At 42.8% G+C, this 13,397-nt stretch overlaps 1 protein-coding gene and 1 long non-coding RNA gene across 2 annotated transcripts; both read left to right on the top strand.

Annotated features, from left to right (window-relative positions):
• The first annotated feature begins 2,312 nt into the window (after positions 1 to 2,312).
• On the top strand, positions 2,313 to 4,054 carry TP53RK (TP53 regulating kinase). Its single transcript, XM_072414130.1, has 2 exons — positions 2,313 to 2,753; positions 3,512 to 4,054. The coding sequence occupies exons 1-2, from the start codon at positions 2,519 to 2,521 to the stop codon at positions 3,979 to 3,981; spliced, it is 705 nt and encodes a 234-aa protein (XP_072270231.1). The 5' UTR covers positions 2,313 to 2,518; the 3' UTR covers positions 3,982 to 4,054.
• Positions 4,055 to 7,332: 3,278 nt separating this feature from the next.
• LOC140332437 (uncharacterized) lies at positions 7,333 to 10,571 on the top strand. Its single transcript, XR_011921121.1, has 3 exons — positions 7,333 to 7,474; positions 8,805 to 9,001; positions 10,387 to 10,571. It is a non-coding gene; the product is annotated as an uncharacterized lncRNA (long non-coding RNA).
• Positions 10,572 to 13,397: the final 2,826 nt, after the last annotated feature.

Here is a 13,397-nt window from a genome sequence, read left to right on the forward strand (position 1 = left end):
ACATCTCATCAATCTACTAACTTTCTCCTGATCAGGTTCTTCTTTTGGAGCTTGTTTTCCTTCCCCAGACACTAATGGCTGATCACTTTTTGGTTTCCTCTTAGTTTGCACCTTCTCCTCCTCTTTTTCCTTTCTTTTCTCAGGCACTACTTTCTGGGGTTCAACCACCATTTCCTCTTCCATCTCTTCTTCTTCCACCTCTTCCTCATACTCCTCCTCTCCAGCCCTTGTCCTCTGCCTCTTTTCCTATTGTGGCGTCCTTCTTCTCTCCTGCAGTCTGTTCTTTCCTTCGAACAGGACAGGTCATATACAAATGATCGCCTCCACCACACGGGTTGCATTTCTTAGTCTCGGTACATGCCACATTAACATGATCCACATGCAAGACACACCAAGGCCGTACAATCTTCCTTATCATGACCATATCTCTTACATTTCTTGCAAAATCTCGGCATACCAGTAAAGTACAACTCCCAATTTACTCTTTCCAACTGGAATCTTGCTGGGGGGTCTTGATTTATCTCTAAAACGAAGTGAGAATCCCAACTTTCCGGTCCATATCTTTTTAGGAAGAAAACAATCCCACTCACCGTAACATATGGGGAAAACATCTTCACAACAAGCATGGTATCATCTGTATAATGTGATATAATCTTCACATCTTTCAATCTGGAATCACTTTTCTTTTTTATCACATTCACCAAAAAAGTTTTGTAAATACTCCCAGCCCTGAAAACAAGAATAAAGGTCCTTCCTTTCAGATTGTCATTATTTGCCGCAACCTCTTTCCGCTGGACACCAGAAATCTCAGGCAAGATCCGCTCCACCACAAACCTCAGTATAGTATCCTCTTTCTTTTTCAAAATAAATTTGCACCCGTTTCTGATACTAATAATTGGCTCCTCCACAGCAGCTGCCATTTCGATCAAAACCCAGCGCTATTTGCACAGCCTGGGGGATCGCTTCTCACGCTTTCAGGTGGCGTCTACCCCAATAGCAGCATGCAGGGAACCAGAAAAGAAACCCTCCAAGGCAAAACACTCCCAGCAAAGAAACAAATGCACTTGATCTTTGCCAGAAGGCCGAGAACTTTGAATATTTAGAGATGGTTTAAAAATAAGTGAATTGGTCTAAAGTTCAAATTTAGCAGGCAGAAAAGTGGCAGATGTTGAAGTGACATTAGTTGCTTCACTTATGGTTGGAGGTAGGAACAGTTAAAGGAAGGTGCAAAGTCTGCTGCTCTATGAGGGCCCAGGGCCCCTCCCAGCCAAAAGGGGTCCCAGATCAGTTCTGTATAGGAACCAGCAGTTGGATATGTCTACCACTAGTGGGGGTCATTGACTGGTGGACCTAATGCAGACTTAGTATTAGTAATGTCTGAATTATTATTATTATTATTATTATTATTATTAAACAGGATTTATATAGCGCCAACATATTACGCAGCGCTGTACATTAAATAGGGATTGCAAATGACAGACTAATACAGATAGTGATACAGGAGGAGAGGACCCTGCCCCGAAGAGCTTACAATCTAGTAGGTGGGGGAATTTCACACACAAAGGATGTGAGATATGTAGTGTGGGAAGTAGTGATGGTTTCAAATGACAGAAGAAGCCGGGTAGGCAAGCTTGAAAAAATGGGTTTTGAGTGCTCTTTTAAATGAGCAGAAAGTAGGAGCAAGCCGAATAGGACGAGGAAGACCATTGAATGTAACCATTCCAGGTGTTTATTACCTATCTGGAGATCTTAGTACTCAGAGTACTGCCTGTGCATGACCTAATCTTATTTGTAAGCGTTTGGTTCATTTTGCTGCTTGCTGTGCGTATTGTAGTTCTGTATGTTTTGTAAGTCATGGCAGAGATTTGCTTTACGGTACTTTGTTCATTTGTGTTTTAGGTGCCATTCATAATGAATGAATTCCAATACATGTGCTAGGCGTAATGTGATGAAGAATATGCATGTACACAATGTCCGGCATTATACAAGACATTTGGTGCTTTACATTGACAATGATCTCTGCTCATCTCACTAATGCATTGCAGCATGTTGTTGGGAACTTGGCATTCCCTATCTTTCAGTATTTTTCTTGGGCTCATTTCTGCTATATTTGCAGAACACCACTCATTGTAGTTTTGTAGTGCATGCTGTAATTTATTTTTTTAATTCGCAGTGATGACTTGCTTTATGATACATTGGTAATTGGTAAGAAATGTGTAGCAATGTTTCCTGTTGCATAGACTTTCTTTATTTCCTGTCCTGTCGACAACAACAGGAAGTAAGGAGTAATCTCTTGTTACCCAAGCAGCGTTGCCATATTTCAGTAGTGCAGCACAGGTCATTTGTGTTTCCGGAACTATGTTCCAGCTTTGCTTTTTCCGGCCGGAACGCCTTTTAGAATGCAACGCATGTGCTCCACGCTACGCCAGTTGTTATTCTTCATGCGAATTGCGCCTGTACGTTCCGTAACGAGTTATCTGTTAGGTCTACCTTACGCTCATTGCGGAACGTTGTCGCCATGGAGTGCCAGGCAGAGAGTGACAGCCGCCAGAGGACCCGGGAGTATTTGGCGGGGCTAAAGCTGCTGAAACAGGGAGCGGAGGCTCGGGTGTACCAGGGGAAGTTCCTAGGAAAGGCGGCGGTGGTGAAAGAAAGGTTTCCTAAAACCTACAGGCACCCTGCGCTAGAAGAGAAACTCACACACCGGAGGACTGCTCAGGAAGGGCGCGCTATACTGAGGTGCAGGAAGGCAGGTAAGACACCAGAGGGCGCTGCGCCTCTCCCACTTCTTTATAATGGTAATGTTGTATATTGAAGGGGCCATCAGAGGGTGCAGGATTGCAGGCTAGCCACCAGAGGGCGCATCGATATAATGTAACGTAAATTGAAGGAGCCAGCAGAGGATGCAGGAATTCAGGCTAACCACCAGAGGGCGCTGCGCCTCTCCCACTTCTATATAATGTTTCGTGTATATTGAAGGAGCCCAGCAGAGGGTGCACGAATTTAGCATAGCCACCAGAGGGCGCAGTGCCTCTCCCACCTTTATATAATGTAAAGTGTATATTGAAGGAGCCAGCAGAGGGTGCAGGAAGACAGGTGAGACACCAGAGGGCGGAATAGTAGTAATTTAATATTATTATTATTATTATTAAACTGGATTTATATAGCACCAACATATTATGCAGCACTGTACAATAAATAGGGATTGCAAATCACAGACTAATACGGACAGTGATACAGAAGAAGAGAACTATTTTTTTATTTTATCATTTTTAATATATTTGTACTTATATTTTACATCATGTGTCATGATATCTGTACTTTTGTAAAGTTATCCTTTAATTCCACCCCAAACATTATTGGCTGCCAATGGTTATTCACCTCCGTATCGTCATATAACTGTGGAATAACTGTGGAAAAGTACAGCTAACATTTAATTCTAATAAATTTATATTTTTGTGAGAATGATAGCTGCAGTTATGACATCTTCCCCTGATCTTCCTTCTATTAGGTATCCCAGCTCCAGTCATCTATTTTGTGGACTATGTCACAAACTGCATCTACATGGAGGACATTGAGGGCTCGGTGACGGTGCGGGATTATATAATGACTGCACAGAAGAATGGCCGAAATCTCCATGACCTGGCGGAGAAGATCGGTAAGATTCTGGCCCGTATGCATGATGAAGATGTCATTCACGGTGACCTAACCACCTCCAACATGTTGCTGCGGCCTCCCCATCAGGACCTGGACCTGGTCCTCATTGACTTTGGTCTGAGTTTTATCTCGGCACTCCCAGAGGATAAAGGAGTCGACCTGTATGTTCTGGAGAAAGCTTTTCTTAGCACTCATCCCAACACAGAGGAGATCTTCAGTGCACTGCTAAAAAGTTACTCCGCCTCCTCGAAAAAATCCAGCCCGGTGATTAAAAAACTGGATGAGGTCAGACTAAGAGGAAGAAAGCGCTCTATGATTGGATGAACTTATTTTCATTTTGTGGACTGTTATAATTTGGGAGCTTTTTTTCATTAAATATTTTATGAATTCAACTAAACTGTTGTCATTTTCTTGTTAATTTTAAGCCTTTTATTGACACATCACACATCTGGAATGAAAATTGTAAAAGTAATAAACATAGATGTGGAGCCAGGTTTCATCCTCTGTCACTAACCTAGCCAAAAAGTCCTGTGCAGCTTCAAAATTGGGAAAAACGGCTTTGGATGCTTCAGCTCGTTCCTTCTTCTGATCACTGTTCAAACATTTCAGCACCCACTTCACTGAAAGCTTGCCATGTCTAGGATAGTGGTGATACCAAACCCAACACGCTCCTGTGAGATGTCAAGTATCTGGGCTATCTTTTTTTGGGCATTATCGCCGGTCCTCAAAAATCAGCTCATGGACAGATCGCAGGTTGCCGGGTCAGTTGAGGTTGGCGGGCGCCCACTGCGGGGCTCATCTTCAACGGTGAAATGCCCGGTCTTGAAACGAGATATCCAGGTTTTGACAGTGCTGTAAGAAGGACACTTCTCCCCCAGTGTTTGTGACATCTCAGTGTTAATGTCCTTTGCTGACTTTCCCTGGAGAAACAAAAACTTCATGCCGGCCCGTAACTCCAACGACGTGAAGCTTGCTTGTGCCTCTGCCATCACAGCTTCTCACTAAAAGAAAAAACAGTTTTAGGAAACGCAAAGACCTGATATTTGCACAGTTACATACTAAGATATTAGGCTGTCATATGCCCCCACACTCATTTTACTATTTTATCTGGAAGGGGGCAAAGCCAGCAACTTCTCAGCACCCCCTCGTACACTATCAGTTTTGTACATTAAACTATTGCCATCTAGTGGCCAAATAGTAGAAGACAGCTTTTACTGTAAACCTAAAATATCTCACATTCCTTCCTATCCTACACTTAAACATGTCTATTGAAGTGCCCATTCAAAGCAGAACCAAAGTTCCACTTTAATAGTTTTGTGATCAGGCAGGGTTTTACTGCAGAAAGGAAAAAGGTGATGTCCATTCAGCAATAAATATTCACCTGTCTGTTCGCTCCTTTCAGTTGTCAAAATCGCTGAGCATCACATGTTGCTTCCTTTGTGGCTGCCAAGGCTGAATGAGTTACATCATTCTAGCCAATCACAGTACCCAAATATTGAAAAAAGCTAAAAAGGAAGAATATGTTCCGTCGCATTTTGACGATTGACTTCCCCAGGGGATTCTTAGAGACTGGTAACTAATTAATAAAACATTGGCAAAGAGAGAAATATTGCTACTGGGTCATTCAGAACATAGGTGATGTGCCTTAATGTGTGGGTGTATATATGTGTATGTATGGTAAAATAAAAAGTTTGCTTTGTCATGGGGAGTATACCATTTATTTATTAATTTATCTATTTTTTTAATATTATACTTTAATATTAATATAATTTATACTTTTTTATAAGCAAACTTTTATTTTATCATACAAAGGGATATATACATATATACACCTGCACATTAAGACACATTACCTATGTACCGTATAACCTAGTAGCAAATCCTTATATGATACTTATATACACTTATAATTTACATATCAAAATCATTCATAATATATGTATAGTGTATGTATCCTTTCCTCATTTCTTATGTTGGCAATGTGATTAGTTGCTTTAGTATATGAATAATGTGATATTTCATAATGCAGATGGTAAATTGATTATGATGACAATAATCCATTACCCCCCTATCGGTGCAAAAAGCAGTAATCCCAAGTCACACTCGGGGTTGCTTAAAACTTGAAAAAAAACTCACTTACCTTGCTCCGTCGGCGTCCCCTGGCGTCCTGCTCCTCCCAACACATCCTCCTTCGATGTTCAGCTGCCATCTCCGGGGTTTCCTGGTGACGACTGTGCATGCATCGTGCGGGCAGAAGGATTGGCAGGAAGTTCAAATCATTTTGTATTGGATCCAATACAAAATAGCTCTATTGAGTCAAATACAGAGTAATCTTCATATAATATATATATATATATATATATTATACATGCTTCTGTAAAATGATATTACATGTTTCATTATTTTTTTAATTTTTTAACAGATTTTTGTGTTTTTATTTAAAGTTTATTAATAAATGTTTTAAATTTAATAAATATTTGACATATTTCAGTGAGGTATGCTTAAGAATTATAGGCCTTCATTATAAAATACATTTCCATGCAAAAAATTTTATTTTAATTAGTTAAAAGTCTCTAAGTTCCCCTGAGGAAGCCAATTGGCGAAACGCATCGGGTCTGACGTAATAGCTAACTATCTGTTTACCAAAAATTGTTTACAACCTAGCCTTAATCACATATCATTTTGCACAACATCTATTTATTGCATGTTATGTCTTGGCATTTATGTTTCATACCAATTTGAAGTAAATATGAAATAATAAGCACACCATAAAATGCCCCTCTTACCTTTATCTTATATTGTATATGATATTAAATTATAAATAGGGTTTAGTTTCGCTTTAACCCAAAGTTTTGGATGGAGTACAGCCAGTGTCTATGTCCTCACTTGGAAAATTCACCCTCTCTGCTTGTCCTGGTGGCATATTATTCCAAAATGTTACTGTTGTACCCTGAAATGTAGGAAATGGAAAATTAACAATTGGGACACTTGTTTCAGAGACAGCTTTCCAAGAGATAATTTATTTGTATTTCCTGTTGGATCCATGCAACAAAAAAAAATGAATGGAAATTCCCCCATCTTCTTTTTCTTCTCTTTGCCCTCTTTCTAATTTGCCTAGAAATTTCATGTTTAGGTGGTAAAGACTGAAGGGAGCGCAAAGCCTTCTGGGATACGCACGCCATGAATCCCAGGAAACTCCAGGAATGCGCAGGACGGTCTTTTCTGTCAGTGAAAGACGAAAGATGGCATACACACACATGTGCAGTAATATTGGTCTTTTTTTTTACAAATACAGTACCATATGTCACGAATCTGTACAAGTAAAAGAGTCTTTTATTTTTACTTTATTTCCACTTTAATGAGAAAGGATCCATGATTCTTATTAGGATTTAATGTTTGGGACCCCATATCTGGCAACATGTTATGTTCAGGGGGCTGAAATTAAGTTTATTATCAGCTCTTGGGGTCCTCTGTGTACCCTGAAAATGTGAAATTTGTACAACAATCGGTGTGGGAGATATGAAGGTTTATACATTGGGGTAATGACAGCAGCATGGACACAGTTCTCATGCTGCTGCTGGTGTAGGAGGGGCGGGGTTATCTCACAGTACAAGGTGGGCGGGCACAGTTGATCTCCGAGGTCTATAGAACACGCCCACTCTCAGGGAGCTCACACTGAAGCTGAATCCCATAGAAAAAGATAGGCGATGCGCGCGCAGACAAAGCAGAAACGGCTCGCTGTGACGTCATTCCGAAGATAGGATTATCACATTGGACTCTGAGGAGAATATGACAGCTGTTGCCATGGTGACAGGAGGTAAAAATAACACTGTGGCCTAATGTTTACTTTCCTGGGGAGGGCCCACTGACCCCTAGGTAAGTCCCTGGCCTATTGTATAAGTTACTGAGGGCAGGAATGAGGGGGTGTCAGGGCTATAGTGGGCAGACAGGGAAGAGAGCTACTAAGTGGACCTGTCATATTGTCTGCCTGTATGTGTTACTATTCACAGCCAGTGTCCATTTTTGTGCTGAAGCATGATGCTGATTGGATGCTGTGGAGGACTGTTCAGTCATGACATCAGAGAAAGATGGAGATGGCGCCCCCGGCAGGTGAGTTTCACATGGTATATCCCAGGGGCCTTGTAACATGACAGGTTTCCTTTATGAGACCTCCACCCACTGCTCCATATTGGCCCATCCTCCATCCCAGGCACATGGTCCCGGGGCTTATCATTAATATTAATATTTCTTTATAAAGTGCCAGCTAGCGGTGAGTCGGATTGGTTGAGAATTCTAAAGCTGCGTACACACTTCCAATTTTTATCGTTGGAAATGAACGACGAACGACCGATTGGCCAAAAATCGTTCGTAAAAAAAGTAACCAACGACGCCGACGAACGAGGATAGTCGTTGGAAATGAACGACCGGACCGGCGGATCGGATTGGACGACGATCGTTGACCATCTATCGTGTGTACGGTCGTTCAGTGATCGTCCATGGTCTGAGCATGCGCGGTGAACAAACGTTCACTCACTTCCTGTGGTGCACGTCACTTCCTGTATCGTTCAAACGATCGCATCTATCGTGTGTACAATATCTTTGAACGATCGTGTCGTTATCTGTATGTACAGGATTGGTGCCATACGATCGTTCGCAGATATCGTGCAGGATTGTTCGTCGTTCGTTTACCAACTATAAAAATTGGAATTGTGTACGTAGCTTAACCGGGCTTGGAAACCTGGAGTCAGAATTTAGAATTTTCTAAAACTGATTCTTAATGATTTCTTCAGCCAAATTCAAGAATATTGAACAGCAGGGGGCAGTCTGAGCCTATTTTGTCTGATTCTCCTGCAATTTGGGTAAAAGAGGCAGAATAGGAAAACAATTGCCCCGTGTATAACTGGAGGGAAATGCTGTGAAATCTCTGTTACAATCCGTGCCAATATGTCCCCAAGCACTTTCTCCAAATCACCCAGGGGTAAGTAATTAGCAGCAAGCACAGTCTGGCCTTCTTATCTGCCCCAAGTTGCCCCTGAGTAGGAGGGCAGTGACACCCCAGCAAGGGTCTGACTCTTATCTTTGTAATAAGTGACCCCTCCGCTGTCACCGTATAACAAACCTTCCATTATCTCTGGGCCCTTTTACAGGACAGGGGCCACAATCAATCTTCAGATGGAAAGACTCTCACCCTGCTCAGTGGATTGTATGATGTTCTCTCTGTAACTCCGCCAACAACCACTGCTGCGTGCTTATAGATTGCAAGCTCTTCAGGTGACAGATCTCTCCCCCAGACTTCGGTGTCCTAATTACAGGCCCAGTATTTGGTACTTTGGATCATAATGTGGTAAGTATTTGGTACTTTGGATCATAATGTGGTAAGTGTTGGCACTGTGCAGGAACACAAATGGTAAGATTTTATTATGATGAATTGACAAAATGTTATTAGTTTTACCACGACCACAAATCCATGAAGACAGTCCAAAACAGGAGAAGTGGGTTATGCCCTCAAAAACAGAATTGGGCACTTTTACAACACCAATGCAGGCGTGGGGGGGGGTCATGTTCTGCCTACCAACCCTGCCATTGGGAACAAGTGTTTGCTCTCATCACTGAACATACCCCCCCCCCCCCTGCTGCACCCTTTTTTCAAGCTTCCTCACCCAATGATGGTCAGATGAGACTTTTAGCAACCCCTGTGCAGGAAAAGGATGGGGGGGGGGGAGTCATGTTCATCCATCCCACCCTCCCATGCGGAGCAATGGCTGCTCCTGATCTTGAACATGACTCCCCCTCGTTCCTGCACCCCCTTCCCAAAGCACACAGTGCTGAACAGAACTCGGCTGTCCAGCACCACATGTGCTGTGAGAAGGGGGGTCCGTTTTTGCTTACCCACCTTCCCCTGGAGAGCATGAGAAGGTGGGTAGGTGGAAGGTTCCCCTTGCCTCCAAAAGGGTGCACATGTTTTTTTTAACACTTGGGGCACTTTTAGCAACCCTTGTGCGTTAAAAGGATGAGGGGGTCATGTTCATCCATCCCACCCTCCCATGCGGAGCAATGGCTGCTCCCGTTTTTGAACATGACCCCCCCTCCTTCCTGCACCCCCTTCCCAAAGCACACAGTGCTGAACAGAACTGGGCTGTCCAGCACCACATGTGCTGTGAGAAGGGGGTCCGTTTTTGCCTACCCACCTTCCCCTGGAGAGCATGAGAAGGTGGGTAGGTGGAAGGTTCCCCTTGCCTCCAAAAGGGGAACAAGTTTTTTTTTAACACATGGGGCACTTTTAGCAACCCTCGTGCAGGAAAAGGATGTGGGGGGGGGGGGTCATGTTCATCCATCCCACCCTCCCATGCGGAGCAATGGCTGCTCCTGTTTTTGAACATGACCCCCCCCCCTCCTTTCCCTCAGCAGCAATTTTGATGACAATGATTTGTGTGGAGGCTTTGCAGCTTTTGTTCCTTTAGTCTTCAGTTGTATTCAGTTTTGGTGTTATGGCGTTTTTAAATTCAATCCAACAAAAATTCATAATTGTCAAAGCTGCCAATAGAAATCCTTACGCTGCTGAAAGTACAAAAATATATGTTGGATTTTAGATTCGCCAGTATCTGGCCGGGACCTTTATAATAAAGAGAAAGGAAAAATTTGGTTAGAAAATAGTTCACGTCTATTCACATTCAGCTACATCTAAGGCATCTTCAATATTTCTTCTAATACTTAGTTTGTTTCCCGCAGACAGAGGTGGTTTGGTGCTTGGCTGAGTGCAGTATTGGAACTTTTTCTGTTTCCTCGGAAAGCTCCATGAGTGAAGTAACACCAGGTACTGGAGGAGCATAAATACCAAGAAGGGAGACCCATTGATAGGACTAGGAAAGAAACACTAACTTAAACTAATAAAAAATTGAACAATTTTATACTAACTGTAATTTTGTACTTCCTCAAATAGTAAAACAGTGTTGCACCTAAAACCCCAAGTGGAAAAATTGTCCCCAGCTACTCATAGAGTTTTGTGGAGTGATCTATGACTTCATCTCCGGCCTCTCTTCCTAATTCCCTCTTTAATGTTAGTTTCAGCTTCCTTCTCCTTTACTGTCTCCGCTCCCATGTCACCTGAGGACATCCAGCCAATCAGCTTCACCTGTTTTTTTCTGCATTCCCTCTGTCTGTCCTACCGTACATCGTACAACTAATTCACTATGATAAATGTAATGTGTTCTACTTACGTTCTTATTTCCGGCTGAAGCAGCAGCAGAAGACGCTCCAAAAACGGCTGAGACAACCTTCGTTGTTTTCCTCATTGGAGGAAGATTTCCCTATTGGGGGGCGAAGTTTCCCAATGATTATTGTAGGGTACAGACTGCTGTGAGTTATTGTGGACTCTGGTTGGTCCGTCTGTAAAATCCTGTCCTCTTGAATTCTGTAAGAGAAATTGGAGTGTTAGTTATTGTCTTATGGTTTGCTACATTTTTGTCATTAAAAATATCTTAAAGATATTTTATCAAACCGAGAGTTCCTTTCCCAGCCAAATAGAAATGATTTACTTACGATTCAAGTGTTTGGACCATGTGAGGCATTGCTGTTTTGTACATTTTCCTCTGCAGTTTTTGTGCATTCTGGTTGGTTATGAAGCTCCTGAACTTTTTGTTCATCCTATGGTCAAAGTAAGAAAGGTGTTAGATTTGAGTTCCACTTTAAATCCTAAGACTATAACTTTTATAGATATAACCTTATATATATTTACTTTATGTTCCCACATGACACTGCATCCCTACAGAGCACTAAAACAGGGGTCGGCACAGTTTTATGGCCCCTAGGTCATTTATGGGGTGGGCGTCAGCACAGTAGGCCAGACCCGCCCCGATGGCTCCGCCCAGCACCAGGGAACGCCCCCTGAAGTGAAATGCCTCTCCTCTGTATGCATTGCGGAGGAGAGGGATTTACCTTCAGAGAGCTTTTCCTATTTACCGCAGCGGCGGAAGTATCAACGCCGACCGCAGTAAATAGTGGAGCAACTGCAAGGGGGTGGCACCGGAGTTCCGGCTCTGGTAGTTCCTAACACCCCCTGGCCAATCCGCCGGCAACCCGCTCCTCCGGAGCCGTGGGTTGCCAGCCGGCATTAGGCCGGATCGGCCAGGGTGCGTTAGGCCGTAACGAACTACCGGCTATGCCGTATTTGGCCTAAAGGCCGGAGTTTGCCGCCCCCTGCTCTATAAGGACAGCAGAAGCTGATGACTTTCACATGCTCTCTCTAAACTTTGTAGGACAAGGTGCTACCATACAAGAATGTGTTCATACCTCCTCAGCTCCATTTGCTTCCTGCATGTTTCTGGATCATTCTCCACTTGCTCCATGATCTCTTTAATCTTTTCCTCCTCCGCCCTTCTCTCGTTGTCCTCAGCTATCTGCTTCTTCTCTCGTATCTCTCTCTTGGTGTTCTCATCTATTTTCTTCTGTTTCTCCATCATCTTTTTTTTGTTCATTTCCCTCCTGCTCTTTTTAAACATTTCCTTCATCTCTTTTATCTCCATCTCCTTGCGGGTCTCCCTCTCTTTTCCCGCTCTCTCCTCCAGACTGATCATCTTATCAATGATCTGTTTCTGCAGGCTCTCTTCCTCAGTCTTTGTCATCATTCTCATCCCTTTCTTTCCTTCCTCCAATCTCCTCATCATGCTATTGATGACTTCCTTTTCCCTCTCCTCTGTCATGTTGATCATGTTTTTTATTTCTCCTTTCAATGTCTTATCCGAGGTCCTCCTCGTTTCCTTTCAATCAGTGATGGGAACCTATGAAAGAAAAAAGATGGTTAGTCAAAGTATAAATCAAAATGTTTCCCACGTTTTTATTTCATTTTATTGTCTTGACTGGCAAAGTTTGACCTCACCTCATTTTATTAGAGGGGAGATGTGAGAGGCAACCTGAAAATCGGATCCCACATAGAAATCCAAACCCAAATGAGCTAAGGAAGTTTAGGAAGTTGAAACGGGAAAGTCTATTTAGCTAATGTGTGCCTAATACAAAGTTATCATTGCCAGTTACCTAAGACGAGAGAAATATATTATAGATACTTACAGATTACGATGTTTGTAGGTAGTTGAATTGGGGGTCGCTGAAACTCAAGCTGGAAACCTGCAGCAAGGTGAGCTGCAACCACTGTGGTGGCCCTCAGACCACCTAAGTGTCGATCTGAAGCGACCCCTTTAAACTCTCCAGATGTCAATGGATAAAAGTCGATAAAGATGGATAAAATCGACAAAGATGAAGTAAATTCGCCGGAAAAAATTCTCCGAGGAAATCGCCCTGAAAACCGCAATGGTAGTCAGAAAAGCACTTGCGCACCTGGAAAGACAAAAAATAGAGTGTTAGATTATTGAACCAAAGCCGATCCACTGGCATTGATGTCATATAAAGCTATGCTTATCATACAATAACTGGGAGCAAGAACAGTGGGGACATCCCTCTATGATGTCATAGCGACATCACAAACAAAGAGGCCCCATTCACAAAGTTTCACAGCAAGAAGAAGGATCGTTATTTCCAGCCAGGCCCCTGATATTGTTAAAGCTCAATGGGCCCAGCTAACAATAACTGTCACCTTTCTGCTCAACAACAATCCTTATTATTGCTGTTTGTGAATGGAGCCATTGCATGCAAAGTCCTAAATACTTCTACCCACTGCTCTACCCACTGCTCTATCCACTGCTCTATCTATCTATCCATCCATCTATCTATCTATCTATCTATCTATC

Source organism: Pyxicephalus adspersus, chromosome 6, assembly GCF_032062135.1.
Source record: "Pyxicephalus adspersus chromosome 6, UCB_Pads_2.0, whole genome shotgun sequence".
NCBI classification, from domain to species: domain Eukaryota; kingdom Metazoa; phylum Chordata; class Amphibia; order Anura; family Pyxicephalidae; genus Pyxicephalus; species Pyxicephalus adspersus.